This window comes from Falco naumanni, chromosome 10 (genome assembly GCF_017639655.2).
Source record: "Falco naumanni isolate bFalNau1 chromosome 10, bFalNau1.pat, whole genome shotgun sequence".
Taxonomy (NCBI): domain Eukaryota; kingdom Metazoa; phylum Chordata; class Aves; order Falconiformes; family Falconidae; genus Falco; species Falco naumanni.
The window spans coordinates 9,585,122-9,600,827 of record NC_054063.1 but is presented as its reverse complement, the minus strand read 5'-3'; the positions used below and the strand labels follow the sequence as shown (position 1 = coordinate 9,600,827).

Below are 15,706 nucleotides of genomic sequence, written 5' to 3'. Positions count from 1 at the left end.
ATTTAGGAATGTTATCACTTCATTTTCTCCCTGACTTTAATGTGAGGCTGGCAGTATTTCTGTTCTCCTGTTGTTCCTTTTCCTGTTTTGTTCCAATTAAATTATAAAAGTGGACTGCTTATGTATTTGTATAATACTTTGCACAAAGGGGTCTCATCTGGGTTATAGTATTATACAATAAATCAATGTGACAAAACCGACCAATTTCTAAACAGCATAAACTTGAATACCTCTAACTTTGTATAAACTTGTACAAGAAGACTTCTAAAGGGGATTAGTCTAGAATATTGTTACCAGAGACAAGAAAGCAAGTTTATTTTTCATGTATTAAAGCATCTGGGGGTTTTACTGTGAAGTCAGAGTTTTAACACTAACTTCAGTAAAATCAAGGCTTAGATGAAGAGACAGGGAATTACTGTTCTACTGTTGAGGAGTGTAGCTTTGGTAGTAGGAGATTCTAGTTATAAATGAAATTATATTTTAAACATGATCAGAAAACTGTTGGGAGCAAAGATCTAATGAACTATTAATAGTTACTGTAAAAAAAAAAAAAGTTAATCAATTATGTGCTGTTATAAGCAACCCATTAGGCCTGAGGCACATTAGCCATCTTTTTTTCAAACCTTTATATCACTTAGAGATGTACTGACAGTCATTAGTAACAAGTACTGTTCATATTTGTTTATAAAAGCAGTTAGTTGTTTGTTAATATTTTATAAACTTCTATGGACAATATGACTTATTAATGGTTGTTACTCATCTCTTATCTGGATTGATTTCAGATAAGTTTTGCTTTAAATCAGGAAGTCTAAGGCTAAGTCCTGGATTTTGCCTAAATTGCCTGGGCTGAAGAATTTGTATTTTGTGACTACAGGCAGAGTTTACAAAGAGTAAAGCAAGTCTGGATAACACTATCATTAAAGACTTCAGCAATACATACTTGGTGCTGTCAGTTGCTACCACATGCAAAGCTGTAACACTTCAGTAAAAAGATAGGAAATAAATGGTGCTGTAGACAAACGTTCATTGCGGGCCAAGCAGGATAATTGACTGTTGTGATGGAGCTGTACTGGTGTATTCTGTCAATATTTTGTCTTTTATAAAGCTTGAAATTGTTTATTGACTGGTTTGTTGAGCAAACTTCCCTGTATTACTAAAAATACTTATTTTTCTTAAAACATAACTGTATACTCTTTTTTTCCATTCAAATACTTTGGTTTATATTTTCTAATTTCCAAATGAGTTCTCTCGGGATAGCCTCCTTTAGCGTTATCGCTAGGGAAATGCTTACAGATTGACTGAAATGTCAGTGAATTGTCGGAGAGGCTTAGAAGACTAAGGAGGCAGGGGTTTTTTTGAGCTTCATTGGCAGAGTTTACTGCCACTTGTATTGGTGTTGGTTTTGTAAGTGTTTGAGTATCTGTAGTTTTTACTGTTTCTATGTGGTATCAACTGATGGAAAGGACAGTTGCCTGCCTTTTGTCTTGAATACTGGGTCTTGCTTATAATTAATTTAAAAATAACAACCCCAAACCCTAAGACAAATAATCTACTTGTATTTCTTTTAATATATTTAAATGTACGTTCAAGGTATCACAGGGTTTGAATGCTCATACGTGTATGCTTCAGAGCAGTAGGTCCTGGTATCTGCTGTGCTTTCTGCACACACACGATAACCCCAGTGTAATGGTCAGTTGTGGAGGGTGGCTACATACTATGGTATGGTCCACAGCATTTGTTACTACTTGCTTTCAACGGATAAGTACTTAATTTAAGTATGTTAATTAACGGGTGCCTCATTGCTCCTAATACTGGTCATGCTAACGTTAAATTTCTGTCTTGAGACTATCAAAGTAAAATTACCTTATTTAGTACAAAAGTCCCTGTCTAATAGGAGTGGAAGAGATTAATTTATTGTGTGCCTTCTCTCAAATCAATATGGCTTCATATTGAGAGGAGTTTGCCTTTTTAGTGTGTTTCCAAAAGTGTACATAAAATTGAGGTGAAGAGAGGAAAGCAGCATGGATGTACTGAACTAGGTTGTGAGTTACGGATACTGCCCCTGACACTGGCGCGGTATGCTCTGACGGAGCGTACGGCTGTGGAAGTGGAGGAGAGGGATGGATGGATACTGGGGAGCTTGCTGGTGTGGGTGCAAGCATCAGTTAAGCTATTAAGAATACAACCTCCTCGGGGAGGGGGGCACGCCAGCAGGCTGAAAGACAAACATACTATAATAGTGGGTGGTCGCTGTGTCTGGAGCTGTGGAACCGATAGCTCCGAAGAGCCAGAGGCACGTCTCCGGTTTCACCCCTCCAGGCAAATGGATGACTGTCCGTGTGAGCATCTATCTTGATGATACCGGCTGCTCCCTCCAGCCAAGCGTTCACCTAGCAGCAAAGGGGAACTGGCTGCTGCTGCTGCTTCTTCCTATCTAGGCTGGAAATCCTTTGCAGCCAGCTACAGAAATAGCACGGAGGCCGCCGTCCCCGCCCTCCCAGCACGGCGGAGGGGCCCCGGCGCCCGTGTGTGTGCGGGGAGCAGGTGGGCCCCACCGTAACCCCGCCCCGCGCGGCTCCCCGTCGGCCATACGGTGATGGCAGTAACCTCCGTGCCAGAGCAGGCGCTTTATTGGAGGAGGGGGCTGTCAATCGGCGGCCGAGCAAGCCCCGCTCTTCGGCAGGCTGCTCCCGGGGTCTGATTCTGGAGCTGTGGCCGGTTGCGATGGGAAGCGGCGTCGGAGGGAACAAAGTTTGCAACACTTGGGCGCTGGGCTGCTCGCGTCCTTGATGCCCGTGGCAGGAGGCGGCGCCTAAAAGCAGCGGGCAGCCGGGCGGCTGGCACGCCTTGCCGGGCTGCTGCCGGCACTGCTATCGCAAAGTTTCAGCTATTTTAATGTACTAAAATCCAGGATTCTTAATTATCAGCCCTCCCCACCCCCACCTCTCCTTCTAGGTAGGCGACAAATATTTTTATTCTGTGGATTAGAGAACTTTTTGCATGGAAATTTACTGACTTCGGAGTGGTCTCCGTTTCGGGGAAAGGGGGGAACGGATTTATTTTCATCGCAGTTGATTTTTGTTTTTTTGGATCACAGGATTTTTGGAGCTATATGGAGGGATCTCAGGATGGTGTGCACCAGGAAAACCAAAACTTTAGTGTCCACTTGCGTGATTTTGAGTGGAATGACTAACATCGTCTGCCTGCTGTACGTGGGCTGGGTCACCAACTACATTGCCAGTGTTTATGTGAAAGTGCAGGAGCCGATCTCTGAAAAAAAGTTAGAGGAAGACAAAGGGGACACTTTAAGGATTATAGAAAGACTGGACCATTTGGAAAATGTCATCAAGCAGCACATCCAAGGTACCACCTTATCTCCGCTTGCTTTCCCTCCCCACCGCGCCCCGCCGCTTGCCGTGTGCGGTCTCCATCCCCTCCCGCCGCGTTTGGGGTGTGTGTGTGTGTGTGACATATCTGTCGCGACCGGGGAGAGCCATTCCTCAGCCCGGAAGAGCCGGGGGCTAAGCGGAGGCTGCGGTGCGTGTGGGAGTCCCCGGCGGTCCCCTCCCGGCGACTGGCGAGAGGAGCGGCGGAGGTGGGCGGCGTGGGGGGGCCCTGCCCCGCTCCCCTCCCTCCCGCGGGGCGGCGTGCCGGGGCCGCTGGCTGCGGGAAGTCGCCCCCATGCCGCGGGGAGCCGGCCGTGGGCGGCGGGGAGCGGCGGGGGCTCGGCGGCGGAGGGCGCCGGGGCGGCTCGGCCCGAGCAGCCGGGCGCTGGGCAGCGGCGGCAGCCGCGCCGGGCTGGGCTCGGCCTGGTGCTGTAATAAACCTGACCTCAGCTCCGTGCCTGTTTGTGCCTTGCTGAAGTAGGGGGTCCGCGGGGAGGGCTCGGCGCGAAGGGCACGGGAGCCTCTTTCCCTCTTGCTGTTATCGTCATTGTTTTGTATTTGTTGTTTTTCTTTTCCAAAATGGGTTGCTGCGAGGGGATTTTTCGTTCTCCTCCCCCTGTAAACCTGACTCCGTTAATCTGTGCTGAGAGTCTGTGTGTGTCCGGGTGTGCTGAAGGTTTTCCCTTAGTGCTGCTATAATGCTGGGAGCCACTTGGGATTATAACTGGGGCAATCTCTCATTTGTGTAATGCTTTTTTAATTTGATCTGCTTTTGATGGGAGCTCTAGGAGAAGGGTTGAAGTGAGCAAACGGAGAGGAAGAATATGATTGTTTCCTGGGAGTTTGGGATTTCACATGACTTTGCTTTGCTGGGTGATCTTTAGTGTTTTCCTTTGTATTTTCATCATCTGCATGGCATCATACAGTCATTCCCACAGTCTGCTAAAGCGGGTTGGATAGTAAGGAGACTGGGGGTGGGGGTAGGTGAGAGCTCTTACCAAATCTACAGGGACCATCTTTTTCTGCTTTCTATGTAACCTCTACTGAGTGTTCAAATCCCAAATCTAGTTTCTCCTAAATCTGAAAAGGGAGAGCAAGCTATCTGGCAAAGGATACCTATCAGTGCAAAAAACCTCACTTGCTTCCATGCAGCTTTTGCCAGCTGGGCTTCTGGGAACATGAAGACATTTGGAGCAGGCAGGGTGGCTAATCCTGTGTGAATTGGGCTTCCCCTGCTTGTCAGTGCTTATAAATTTGCAGCACTATCAAAGCCCAGCTATTTTTCTGTGACTTGTATTAATAATTTTTTAAATATGATGTATCACCATTCAGTTTGTGTATGCCTTCGTTTCTTAGATAGTCTTGTCATCTTGGGTAGATCAGTGAAATACTACTTTTTTTTTTTCCTGAAGGATGAGTTACAGCAGCTCCTTCAAGTTTTAGGTTCTCTTATGGAGTCCCTAAATTTCTCTTGATTCCTGAAATGGATTTTGAAAAGAAAATATATTCTTGTCTGTGTGCCAGTGGAGTGCACTGTGGAAGCATGTATGAAGGCAGGGATTTTCCACAAGGCGCTCTTAGGAGTTAGATATGTGAAATTAATTGGATTTCCATATGAATTTGGAGCATAACTCCTTCAGGTTTGTTGGTGTGAAGCTCAGATGCTCTTACTTCTTTTCAAGGAAAATAACAATGTCCATATTGGCCTGTTTTTTGGTCGGTGGTTCTTCTCAGGGCAGTAGAGAAAAGATATACTTAAATCAGGGGAGACTGTAGCATGGCTTAGAGCATAAACTTCTTTTGTGACTTTTTGTGACTATGCATGAACCAAACCAGAAGATATTTTCTTTAAATAACATTGTGTGAAAGTTAAAAAGAATCTTCTAAAAATACTTCAGTGAATAGTTTGGCAATAAATACTAAAATATATTAAGGGGGGGAAAAAGAAAGTTTTCATACTTTATTGAAACCACTTACTCTTTAAGGTAAATAAATAAATGAAATAAAAGCACAGACCATTATCCCTAAGTGGATTTTCTATGCTTTACTTGCCATATCATAATAACTGGGGTTCACAAAGAATTCCTGTGGCAGATATTGCAGAATGAGATGTTATTTTAATCAGACTGTGCTTAGCACTGTGAAATGCTGTGAGTTCTGGGTCTGGTGCAAAACTCACTGAAGTCATTGGAAGGAATATCCCAAGCTTTATTGGGTTTGGGATGAGCTTGAAGGTCAGTTTTAAGAAATAAGTATGAGATTCATTGCCATAAATTGGGTCAGCTGCCATAATGGTTCTGGACAAGGTTATAGGGTTTATCTGTAGTTTGTTGTTAAACTCTTCCTTGGACCACTTCTAGTTTTATGTTGGAGAGAGGTGTTAATAGCTCAGATGTTCTACAGTGCTGCGCAGGCATGAAATTAGCATGGGTAATAGAATTGCATTCTGTAGGATATCCTGCAAATACCAGAGAGCTTTAACTGCCACATTTTACACATGGGGTTACGGTAATATTTCATTTTAATTTGTTTTCTGATTGAATTGTTTAGTTAGATGCCATCTGGGAATTCCTTTAGCATATAAATTGCAGTCTTGTAATATTTTATCAAGTGTCCTGGAAATGAGAAGGAGTAAAAGGTGCCCTCATATAAAACACTTTTTAAAGTATGTATTTTTAGATATGTTCATGGCAAGAAAAGTATCAGACTGAAAAGAGATTTTCAGATATGAGAACTTTAGAGACAATGAAAGTATGCATGTCTCATGTTTGGAAAGAACAGTATGGAAAGGGAAATATTGGTACAATATCGGCTAAGAATAGAAAACTTTGAATGCACATATATGTACCTGCCATATTGCACATCTTACACTGCTGTGTATTCATGCTGCTTCTGCAAATGTTGAAGGATAATAATTTCTCTGCACACTTTTGCTGGATGCTAGAAATGGAATAAGAGCATGTATGTCTGCTGTGCCTGTGTGGTTCTTCTCTGCTTCCTTCTTTCCTCAATATATGTTGTGTAGCCTATGGGTGTGCTGCACAAGAGTCATGCATCTGTATACTGACTTCTGTGGTAGGACACTTTGGGGCAGGACTGGCAGCACTGCAGTCTAGTTGGGCAATAAGGACCCCAGGAAGAAATATTTGGTGGAGTGGAGGCATGATGCTGGAACTTGAGCTCAAGCCTGGAAATCATGAATTCTTGGCTTACGGCCTGCCACAGTTTACAAGATAGTTTTGGTCAAATCATTTTACCTTTTTACAATGATGATAACAACCTGCATGCTTTTCTGTGGCAGTGCGTGGTGGTGATTTGGTGTTAATTATATTTGAATGCTACCTTGCTAGTACTACAGAGATTCTTCTCTCCCACCCACTCCCCTATGTTTTATGCTCCAAGAACTGGAAACTGAGTTTCTCAGTAGATATGTTCCTTTTGAGTTTGCAAACAAGGTGGTATATTTTTTTGAGATTGGTTTTATGTGTGTGTTTTGATGTGTCTGAAAGAAACCAAGGAAAAGAGCAGATGGATAGTTTTATGCAAAGTGCAGTCTTTTTTTATGTCTACCAAAGGTGTGTGGCACATGTATAATCTAGTTCTGTTGAGCTTTTTTACCAGAAAGAATACCTTAAAGGACTAAGGTTAATGAATATCGTGTAAAATGAAGTATCTGTGGTTCCAACCTAGAATTTGAAATCAGTTTTTCTCAATTTCATTTGAAAATAGTATGTTATGTTGAGCTCACAAGAAACATACTGGTTCAAAAAAAACCAACCCCACACTCTCATTTTATTAAAATCAATACAAGAGTGCTCCAGACAGATCACAACACCTTGTTCATCTTAATAAGGCATCATGCATTGGCTCTGTCACTAAAAAACTGCCCTAAGTTGCATGTGCAGTTGGAAGCGCACATGAACAGGCAGGCTGCTTATAATCAGATACTTAGTTTGTAACAATGACAAGTTGAAAAACGCTAGCAAGAAGGGAGCAATTTATTTTTCTCTGCAGCCTAGCTTTAGGCCATCGTAGGTGGTGAGTTTAACCTGTTTCTTGAAAAGCTATGCAATGGTTAAGCTGATATCACTTAAAACACCTCATGTGTACCATCCTGTTTGTCGTATTATGCAATGTCATGTTAACTTCCTAGTTCTAATAAATTACATGCAGTTAATAAATACAGTAGATCTGAGTTAAATTTGAAAACACACAGTTTGTTTCTGGATGAATTGGATTCCTAGTTAAGATCAATGGATGATTAGTAAGACATCTGTGTTGTACTAGGATTTTGGTTGCTCATCTTTGCAAGCTGCTGCATCTGTTATAAATGGAATGTCAAGCACTGTGTGGACTTATTTGGTAAAATTTGTAAGAAGGGAAATGTATGTGTTATCTCTTAGCCTGCTGCTTAGAATTATTTGCTCTGTGGATTTACTTCAGCTAATGTTAGCTATCCCATAGCTGGATATGCAGTCACCCTCTGTGGTTTAGCTGGGGAAGAGAGAGATCTTCAGTGTGAGATAAATTCCCTGGTTCTTGTACAGGTGTTAGGGTGGAACAACTTGCTTTCAGAAGTCGCATATTTTGAGGTTTGGGAGAAAAGTCAACCCAGATTCTTAATTTTAGCCATCTAAACGTTTGGGTAAGTAAATTCTGGTTTTGATATCTACCCTTTATTTACTTCTTGATCTCAAACATGAGGAAAAATGTTGGTATATAAACCTCTGGTTTGTGATGGCTATCCTTTGCAGCCTGGCTAGACAGCTTGGGTTCATTAAAGTCAAACTCCCTAGGATTTGCATGGGCACTTCACCATGTATCAGACTTGGGTTACTTTCCTTTTGGGAACGATTAATTGTTACCCCCCCGCCAGCTTATTTCCCTAAAGCTCAAAAGCAATTACGCATGTTTATCACTCACTGCAGTGTATTTATTCTACTGAGAAACACATCAGCAGTAGACAGTAGTCCTGGGAACACAGCTCTTGCTCTGCTACAGAGGGCACTATATTTACAGTCTCTGTAGAAGAAGAGAGACCTGCTGTCCCAATGTGACTAATTGTAAGAGAAGGAACTACTTGGATATGTAAGACATGCAGGATTAATCCCATTATTTTTTCTCCTTAGGCTGTGACTTCTGAAGTCACTCTAGATTGCTGCATGTCGGTACAGATTAATTTGAATTTAACTGTCATGTTCTTCCATGCTTAGGAATGGGTGCCTTAAAGAGAACCTTAATATAGTGATTTCAGCTGGAAGACTTAAATTGCTGTAAATTTGCAAGCATTGCTGGAGGTGCAGGTATTTCAAGGGCCATGTACTGAAGACTTAATGATGTTGCTTATGTTGACCACAACTTGGTAACATTATTACTATTTCTCATGGTTTTAATATCTTTAGTTCTTTTCTAATTATAATCTTTCTTGGTGGCTCTTCCACCAAGGATGTATTTTGCTATGGTTAGGATGCAGTGACCAAAACTGGGGACTAGTAATCTGCTTTTATTGAAGTAACTGTATTTTATTACTGGAGATTTAATGATTCTTTTGATATTAAAGTTGTTTTTTCAGAGTGAGTTCTCTTGTCTTCTTGATTGTCAACTAGATTGCTCTATGAATTCTTCAGTTTTATACAATGGGAATAGCATGCCAGTTGCTTTTTTTTTTTTTTTTTTTGGAGATTGTATCTTTTGAGCCAGGAACATGAGAAGTTTTATTTGGCTACAAAGTGATGACGAGTGGTAGCTTTGTAGTCGGAAAGGGAATTGACCTGGATTCTGTTTCCTTCAGTCTAGACAATTTGTGTAGTTCACATGAAAGTCTTCAATGAAAGGTTAAAAAATGAATTGGGAGCAGAGGCTGGAAACTGACTTCTCTGCCCTCCACAAGTTCTCTTATTGTGAAACTAGAGAATTTTGCCTTTTCTCTCTGAAAAAGTTCATTTTTGTTGACGTTTTTTATCTCTGCATAATGGCCCAGCTTCATTGGGAAGAGTGGATTGCATACTACAATCTTTGAGCGGATGATTTATGGCTGTGTGGAGATGGAGACAGCTATTCTGCTTAAGGTTCTGGAATCAGCTCAGTGCTTCATTTATGCTGGCTAGGTGTCACTTTGGAAAATGTTGCTCTGATTGACACAAGCAGCCTTCAGCTGTGCAGAAATTCAAACGTAGGTCTTTTGACTTTCTGCTAGACTGTTACGCCCATTTTATTATTAACAAGTGATTTTATCTACATGACCAAACTACGGATAAATACATGTGAAAAAATAAATACACATGAATAAAGCAAGACCTATGCATAGCTGCTGGAAATTCTGTATTATACGTGAGATCAGCTCGGTCCCAGTATCACACTCTCTTACGGCAATATCTGCCTTAGCAGTCCAGTGTAAAAAACACTCTTCTACTTGGGCATACCGTAGCCTGGGATTGATTTTGATCTGCCAATTAACTGTTGTGCACACAAGGGCAGGCAAAGAGAGCAGTGGGAGGTGTGATGTCTCTCAAGGCCTAAAACTCAAAAGAGCCTTTGCTTAGAGGAGCCTGGTGCTGAGGCCACCATATGATGTGATACATCTCTTTGTTTACTGGGTGAGAAAAAGATGGCTGTATGTGTACACAAGGTACAGTGTCTGTATTTCTGAAACATATGCAAGAGTGTTACTGTACACGTTTTGAGAGGTGGCTCCGACATGCTAGTTATACTCTCAGTGTTAAGGAACAGGACAGAACTCCAGAATCACATCTCAGTGTTTGTTTGTGGCTGAGGTAGTTTATTTTTTTTCTCTTGCATGAGCTGAGTGCTGATGAAAGAGTCTAGCACTCTGCAGCCAGTAGTACAGGATCTGGACCTACAAGTGCATGTGTGCAAAATACAGGGCTTTCTTTCCATTGTATTACAAAAGGAGACTACAAACACTTGTAGAGCTTGGCATGGGCTGTGTGGTTTCTCCATTGTCTCTAGAGTCAATAGGTTGATGTCTCTACCTAACATTGCTCCCTTGCCTGGGACCAGCCGCAGAAGCTGTTTAGTTTAAATCTGTGTTCAGCAGAAAGGTCCTGGTGTCAACATTACACTATGAAAGATGCATAAGCTGCAGTATGATGAGGCAAGCTAGTATTACCTATCTGGATGTTAAAGACATGATACATAAAGAAAATCTACTGTCATTTTAAAAAGTGAATGTTGGGCTCAGATCTTGAGACAGTGGTGGCAGTTGTGAAGCTTAAGTTGGGAGGCAGACTTAGCTGCCTTCCCAAGGATGATGGGGAATCCTTGGTTGCCATTAGAACAGCCCAGGAACTTGATTATCAGCTCTTAGTGAATGGATTGTGGCAAGGGACGTAATGGGGCATTAGCTGGTTGATGGCTGTCCTCATTTATTGCAGCCATGGGATTATGTTGTTAGCTATGCTTGGCCTGGAGATTGGAGGCTGGACTTAGTGCAGCATGCTGTGGTGTTTTGGGATTGTCCCTGAGTCCAGAGTAGATGTTGTGTAGCTGCTTTTTATAAGTCAAGTAATTTATTGGTCCACAACTAGCAAAACTACTTCTTTAATGAAATTAATTTTTTGTCTAATGCAGAAGTGAAAACTAACTTCAGATCTTGTCATGCCCCCTGAGATGAATTCTTTTTTGTCTGTCTGCTGTATTATTTTCCTTTTAACCCCCCCCCCCCCTTTAAAAAAAAATAATAAAATGTTATAGTCTTCCTTATTTTGTTCACTAAGCCATATTATGACGAGAGTCCAATAGCACTTCCATCATCTGTGGAGGAATCTTTCTGTGCTGCCCTTGGCCTTCCAGTGTTCTGTAGCCTCTTCAAAAACTTCTGGGCTCCTTTATTTTAGGGACTTGAGAAGTAGCTCAGAAACAGGCTGTTTGGTGGGACAATGTGGACAGATACACTGAGTAGTCACTGAAATTGCCAGATAACCAGAAACTTAATGCTCTGTCTCTATGCTGCTGTTACCATTAAATCTGACTACAGCTGTCCAATGCAGGGATGTTCTCTGTGTAACAACATTGTTTCCATTTTCTTTGTAAATTTCCTCTGCTCAACTGGTGTTTTGTAACCAAGGTGCTATTTTTAACACCATATCTGAGTTTCCTGAGGCAAAGGCTGGTATCTTTAGGAGCCAAAACCATGACTCTAATTATTACAGCTCTCCAGCACCTTCTATACTTGGCTTTGAAAATGAATAAATGAGAATATTCTGATTTCTTTATAATATGAAGATGGAAGGTCCAAGTTGCTACTTTGAAATGCCTTTAAAATGCCAGAATGTGTCTTCTGAAGTCCATAATGGATTCTTAGTATATTCTTCATTTAAATTATGTTTTTAAAAATTTATTATTTCTATGACAATAACACTGTGTGCAGGTAGCTGAAGTCCCAGCTGTCTTGTGATCACTGCTGTAGAAATGTTTAGCAGAACCCTTGACTTGGAGATTTTTTTTCTCCATGGATAACATTGGCCAGAGCTGGGCAGAGGAGAGGCATATAGAGGGATGATATGGGCAAATTTATACAGACTGTTGGTGGCAGTTTTGACTCATTGCTGGAGCTGCTCAGATGAATCAGACAGAAGGTCTCTTTTCCCATTAGTAACAGCCCAGAAAGACTGTGAGAATCTTGCAGTAGGCAAACGTCACCATGTCGTGTAGTAGCCATGTCTGTTCTCCCACTGTAGATCTTGGCCTCACTGATAAGAATGAGAGACTGATGTGAGCTCTGAAGTATGCAATTAGATATCCATACATGTTATAATTGGCGTATCTTAAATACCACATAATTGCCTAATTCTCTGCCTGTATCTTGAAAATTTATGGTCTCAGTGACCTTGTCAGTAATGTCAGCGGGGGTGTAGAAATCCTATTGTATTTTCGTATTGCTATTTCCTTCCTCCTAAATGAAACCCCTTATTTTAAATGTGAATGTTTGAATTTTCCTTTTATTAGAGCTGTCACAGGTGATCTGTGAGAAAAGAGGATTTCTATAAGCAGCTTTCTGAAGAATGTAAGAAAAAGAGATAGTGTTTCTGTTTTTTTCTTCATAAATAGATGGTCATTCTAGGCTTCATTTTAGGGGGATGATACAGATTTTTAGGCTGTGTTACTTGTTTGTATGTAATTTGGATCTAGCTAGAGATGTTTCATGAATCGTGCAATTAATGCAGTGAATTACCTGTCCCTGCTTTCATGGTGGATTCAAATTCCTTTGAAGCTTTTCTTTCTGCATCGAGTCATGACTTGCCAAAGGTTTTGCAAGAAGGTTTGGCATGCTTTAGGTGAAAGAAAAACTGTCAGATAAACTTTTCCAGCACAGCAGGCTCAGTGAGTCTGTACCCATCCATTACAGTATTATCAATGCAATAAAGTTATGGTTAGAGAAAACACCTTTTGGGATTTCTCTGTGCATAGAATAAATAGGGCTTGCAGCAGAGAGCACAGAATAGCTTTTAAAATAACTTTGTTCTATTTCTTTTTTTCTTTTTTTTTTTCCTCTGAGGTATTTATAATTTCACCAGCTGTATATTGTATGATCACACGATGCCAGCATTTCCTCCTTCTACTTGTGCTAACAGGAATACTTCAAGTTGCCCAGATGAAAGATGAGGGAGTAGTATGCTGTAATTCTTAAGGTATTTCTGATTAGAAGACATGTTCACTTCACGTGTAATTATTTGGAGGATGAGAAGAGTCAGGGAGGAGAGAAGTATAGGAAAAGCTAAAGGCTGCAGAAGTATACCTGAATGTTTTATTCCTTTTTAGTTAATATGAAACTACAGTTATTGACTGGAAAGTCTCAAGTTTCTACTAGTGTTTCTGAAACAGGTGGAACTAGTGTTACTGAGTTTCCATGGAGTGGAAAGAAGTGATGCACCATTTCTGATTCTATTCTGAAAGCTTTTTACTTTCTTGTTGCTCTTAAAACCAGTTTCATGTAATAGACTATTACAAATATTTGCTTGTTAAATGAACGAAATCTAGCATTCAAAAATGCAAGACATATGTATTTATTTAGTTTATATAGACCTTTTAAAACATATAGTATCTTTAATGAAGTAAGAAATATTTGGCTTGATTACAGTCAGAATATCATAAGCAAGGTACTGGTCTTGGCACCAAAACTGTACTGCTGTTGGTTTTGAAAATTTATAAACATGTGTTTTCCTTATGCTTCTGGTTTTTCAAGAGGCAGTAGAGTTAGTAGAGTTAGACTTTAGAACATGATGTCGGCCATAAAGGACTATGACATCATTAAACTTAGATGTAATTGAGATATTTCAAGCCTTTGTTTAGCTAATATTTTCACATTGTTGTAAAGCTGTGTAAGTTTAAAATTGATTTCAAACAGTTAGACACAAACGAAGCAAACCAACAGTAAAAAAGCCCCCACAAGTTCCAAAGGGATGTATAAAGCTATACATAATGCCGGGAAGACTAGTGAATTTATGCAGTCAAACTAGCAAGGCCAGAAAAAGCAGTAGCAGAATGATGACAGAAGACTTATGTTTGGATAGATCGTTCCCACTTGCAGCTTTCATTTCTCTAAACGCAGGCATCGTAACAGGAATGCTTTTAGCATAGAAACATTTTAATCTCATTGATTTATTGTTATACTTCATAGAAGTGCAATTCTGGCAACATGCATGAGTTTTTCAGCACAGCTTATGTCTTTCTTACATGAAAACTTTAAAAGCACCCTCATAGTACTAATTCTACTACTCTATTTTCATTTAAGTACTGAGAAAAAAATTGCATGCAAATGAATATGGAAATATATATACAAATATTTAATATATAAAAATATTCTCTTTATAATAATATCTCTCTATAAATGTATGTATGTGTTTTTAGTGGTTATGCTAAGGATCCATATGTCTCATCTTAAAGGTGGAAAGGGTGTTCACTACTGCCTGATACGGGCTGACATAGAAGAGTTTGTAAATGGCAATACAAGCACTGAAGCAAGAACATTATTAGAGAAAATAGGAGCATGTTTGCACAATATCTCAGTATGGTGGCAACAGGAACAGATCCCTGCAGTCTGGAAATGCAAAGGACAGACTTATTGCCTGAAGTGTGTTAGAATCAGGTTTTCAAACAGTTGTTAGTGCTCTCTGCAGTAAATGAGTAATAGCTTATGGCTAGAGTGAACCCTGCACATTTCCTGACTTATTAGTGGAGATTCTTTTCAGGATGACTGACTTCTGTAGAAGCAGGTAGAATACTGGGTCATAGGGAGAACAGGGAGCCACACTATTGATTTCTCATTTGAAGAAGTAAGCAAAGGTAAAGCTTTTTACATTGCAACTTGTAGCTCTTGAGGGTAGATTTTAAATCATTCAACTCTGGATTCTTTTTCCATAATTAAGAAATAAGCTGCTGTTGGAGAACTTTAAAATTTGTGTAAGAGTAAAATTCCTTGTTATGAGGAAGCCTGGAGGCTTGAAAACACGTAAAAGAAAATTTCATGTTATAATGCATGAAACATTCTTTGGTTTCTTGCAGTTACGTGTCAATAAGTTTTTGTCTGCATGACAATATGTAGGAAGTGCCTTTGATTTTGTAAAATGGCATATAATTTCTCAACATTCCTTTTGATTCTATTGATTAAAGCTTTTCTGCCTTGCCTAGGGACATTAAATAGCAAACCATCTGCTAAAAATGCATTGGCAACATTCCCGAAAATTAACAATTTAAAAAAAAAAAAAGGTTAGTCTAAATATATTTCGAAGAATCTTCCTATTTGTGTTCTGAGATGAAGAAGAAAACAAAATCTTCTGTTATAATCTGGCAAGAGCTTGCAGTACCTGGTCAAATACTGGTATTGTCTTCATACTGTGGAGAAAGAGGCATTGACCATGGCAAAAAAAGCACACAGGTACCAGATGACATAGTGTAAAAGTGTCATTGCAAACACTGTCCCATATGGCCGCGTCTTTACCACCTGTATCAGCTATACAGGAATCGATGGGTAATCAGCCGTTCAGCCACAGTATTCTTTGTATGGCTGCCAGCAGTGAAACATGCTGATCACAGGTCACTAGCTCTGTGGACCCAAGTGTAGGTTACAGAGTAATCCCCATGTTTTGTTAATATAATGAGGTGGAAAATCTAAGACTGGTATGATCATGGAGAGTGATTTTTCTTTAGTTATTCTTTGTTATACTCAGCAATGACTTTCTGATTACCCTTTGGTTTTATCTGTGTGAGCAGCTTTTAGGCTGTGAGTGGCTATGCTGAAGTTGAGAACATGCTTAGGTGAAAAAGAATTCTCAGTATGTTTGCAGTATTGGGATGATATA

At 40.4% G+C, this 15,706-nt stretch overlaps 1 protein-coding gene across 4 annotated transcripts in view; it reads left to right on the top strand.

Annotated features, from left to right (window-relative positions):
* GALNT18 (polypeptide N-acetylgalactosaminyltransferase 18) overlaps nt 1-15,706 on the top strand; it is a 263,719-nt gene that overhangs the window by 25,955 nt on the left and 222,058 nt on the right. The window contains exons 1-2 of one of the 4 annotated variants that reach the window (XM_040608029.1): nt 2,600-2,955; nt 3,098-3,363. In XM_040608029.1, coding sequence (XP_040463963.1) covers nt 3,129-3,363 — 235 coding nt within the window. In that variant the 5' untranslated portion in view covers nt 2,600-2,955; nt 3,098-3,128. Of the gene's footprint in view, nt 1-2,599; nt 2,956-3,097; nt 3,364-15,706 lie in introns of those variants that run through there. The other 3 variants (XM_040608028.1, XM_040608025.1, XM_040608026.1) reach the window with 3 other exon arrangements.